The sequence below is a fragment of the Lycium barbarum genome, chromosome 2 (genome assembly GCF_019175385.1).
Source record: "Lycium barbarum isolate Lr01 chromosome 2, ASM1917538v2, whole genome shotgun sequence".
Lineage (NCBI taxonomy): Eukaryota > Viridiplantae > Streptophyta > Magnoliopsida > Solanales > Solanaceae > Lycium > Lycium barbarum.
Window position 1 is genome coordinate 128,874,782 of NC_083338.1, and position 2,912 is coordinate 128,877,693.

General features: G+C 32.5%; 1 protein-coding gene across 1 annotated transcript; it reads left to right on the plus strand.

Annotated features, from left to right (window-relative positions):
* Window positions 1-629: 629 nt before the first annotated feature.
* On the plus strand, window positions 630-1,886 carry LOC132622218 (uncharacterized). Its single transcript, XM_060336783.1, has one exon. The coding sequence runs from the start codon at window positions 841-843 to the stop codon at window positions 1,816-1,818; it is 978 nt and encodes a 325-aa protein (XP_060192766.1). The 5' UTR covers window positions 630-840; the 3' UTR covers window positions 1,819-1,886.
* Window positions 1,887-2,912: the final 1,026 nt, after the last annotated feature.

The window sequence follows — 2,912 nt, forward strand, 5'->3', positions numbered from 1 at the left end:
TGATATTAAAGCTTTGGTTATATTTCTTCAACTTTATTTATTATTCTCTAAGACAAACTATTAAGAGCTTAAAGTACGTTATAAATGAGTGTAATTTAATAGGATCACTAGGAAATAGATCGATGTAGGCTCTCAAGAATTGAGCTATCTCGATTTTGGAAAATTAGACACACTTAAATAGTACTCCTAATATAGGTTGTTGATCATAGCTAGCAGTTTCGTGAATTAATAAAATAAAGTTCAAAATGCTGAAAGAAACTAACAACATTCTCCTAGACCAGACTCCTGCAAAGTTAAAAGTAGAAGCCAAACAAGTAAAAGGACCACCAAAAATAATGCCTTGGGATATGGTAAGTATCACTTCATTCTTAATAAAAAAAATTCGAGTTCGAACTTTGAAAATGAAATCACCTTTGATAAGGAGTATTTTATGCTCAAAATAGAATTTCTCGATGTAAGTTGAAATTATTAGTCAGGCCCCAAAATAATATGGAACATCAAAAAACAATAAGTAAAAGCAACACTTGGCTGAGGTTTCTACTTACACATTACAAAAGGTAGGGAAAAAAAAGGTTGAAACAAACATCATTGTGTTGCTTCATGTAACCGTTATATAACGGATCCATATGTTATACCCGGCTACATAATTCAAATATTAATTTGGTGAAAAAAGCAAAAGCTTCCACCTTTGCACTTTTTCCCTCCTACCCCATATTGAACTATTCTTTCCACATTCATATACTATCTAATTCTTATAAAAGACTTATCAACGTTTACCATTCAAACATTTTCCCAACAACTCTTCTTAATTTTCTCAATTCCCCTCCCCCTTTCCCCACTATGGGTTCTTGCATTAGTAAATGCAACCCCCGAAAAGATCCCCAAGAAGATGATGATCACCCTGAATGTGTTAAAGATAAACTTGTGATTTCACAAGCTCCGATATCTCCAAAAATTCTTCTTCATTCTTTTCCTTCTTCAACTATCCAACAACCTCGAAAACTCATCTCTTCTTCTCCTTCTTCGTCCTCTTCTTCTTGTTCGGTATCTCTTTCATCGTTTTCCTCTACAGCAACTAACGTTACATTATCTTCATCTTTGTCGTCATCATCTTCCTCTTCTTCATTAGCTTGTTTCAAGGATCGTTCTTTCTCGAACGATTTCTTGTTGTCTTGTGCACAAGAACACGACCATATACTTGACATCAAGAAAAACAAAGCAACTAATTGTGTTAGTTATCAAAATACGTCAAACATGTCTACAAGTGGCAAGAAATACTCGCGGTCACCGTCATCATCATCATCCTCCACTTTGTCGAAACCACCCAGTCCTCGAAGAGAGTGCAATTCGACAACAACCCCTAAGAAAAGGCCCCGTGCCAATTCGCCCACGATGGTTCGACAAAAGAGTTTTAGAAAAGAACCAGACCAACAACTCATCAAGGGAGGAACCATTGGTAATAATGCTTCAAATATTACCTCTACATATCATCATTCTCCTAGTACTAGAACAACCCTAAAATCACCATCTCCAAGTCGAAGATTTGCTTCGAATTCGAACGGTGAGAACTCGTTTAGAAAATCAATTGCTTCAAAAGGAAATAATGGGAGTGTGCTATCAAGATCATCTTCTCTAAGAAGAGAGAACAATCTCACTCCAAAACGTGAAGGAAAAATGAGAAATGCTATTCCAGTTTCTCCAAAGATTGATGAAATGGAAATTGGAGAAGTGAAGTCAAGTGGTCAAGATTTGGACTCTTTGCTCATGGAGGACATTAATAATCCTCTTATTGCATTGGATTGTTTCATTTTTCTCTAGAGTGGGATCTCTATGTACATTAATTGTGTTTCGAACGAGAAAAAAAAACTCTTTTTTGTTTACGTTTTTTTGTTTTTGCTTTACTATGGGTCTCAAGAGGAGTTGAGCCCAGAATTTAATGGTGAAAGTATGGCACTTTCTACCATGTTAAGATCTTGTCTTGTTTGGAACGACAAGCATGTTCATAACGTGTGATTTATTTCATGTTTACACTACTTCATTCCTTCTTCATTTTTTCGAATTTATAATTATTGTATATTCCTTTGAAAACTATCATTTCGATAGGAGAATAAAAGGAAAGATTTATTGTGTTTATTTGAACTATCTAAATTGAAATGGGTATACTTGTTTTGATATGGTATTAGTACTTCTTTCCTAAAGCAAATGAATGTGACATATGCAGTACATTTTTTATTTTTTTTTGCGTTTATTTTTTTATTGTTGAATTTCTTAAAATATAATATTGTACGTTCACGTTGACAGCTTTGGTTGGTCTGGAAATTGACCATAAGATTTTGAAAATTTCTTGCCTGGTGTCAATTGTCAACTACATAATTTAGCTAGACTAGATGGCTTATGCCCGTGCCCACGGGCCCAACACTTTAAATTATAGTATATCTATGTATATGTAGTTATGGTTGGATAGTAATAATATATATATATATATATATATACTATGTTCAAACACGATTAATATAACATTGTAGTTTGTGCTTCGTATCTAAAACTTTATTATATTCGTGTTTGCTACGAATACAAAGTCCGCAAAAATTTATTAATATTTTTTAAAAGAGAAGACTTGTTTAAAAGGAAACTATTTTCCTCTCGTTGAGATAAAACATTAGAAATATTTAAGCATCAGTTGATACTTTCAATTTTAATTCGATTATTAAAGATGTAAAATACTTATTATTTTTTATCAAATTTTGATTTGGATAATTCTAATTCAAATTATTAAATTAATTTTACATCTTTAAAACGAAACAAAGTAGAAATTGATATTCTATTTAAACGAAGAAATATTGTTTTTTAATTTTTGGTAAATAATCTCGGTTTAGCTCATTTTACTTGTCATGTAGTTTTTTGCATGGTTT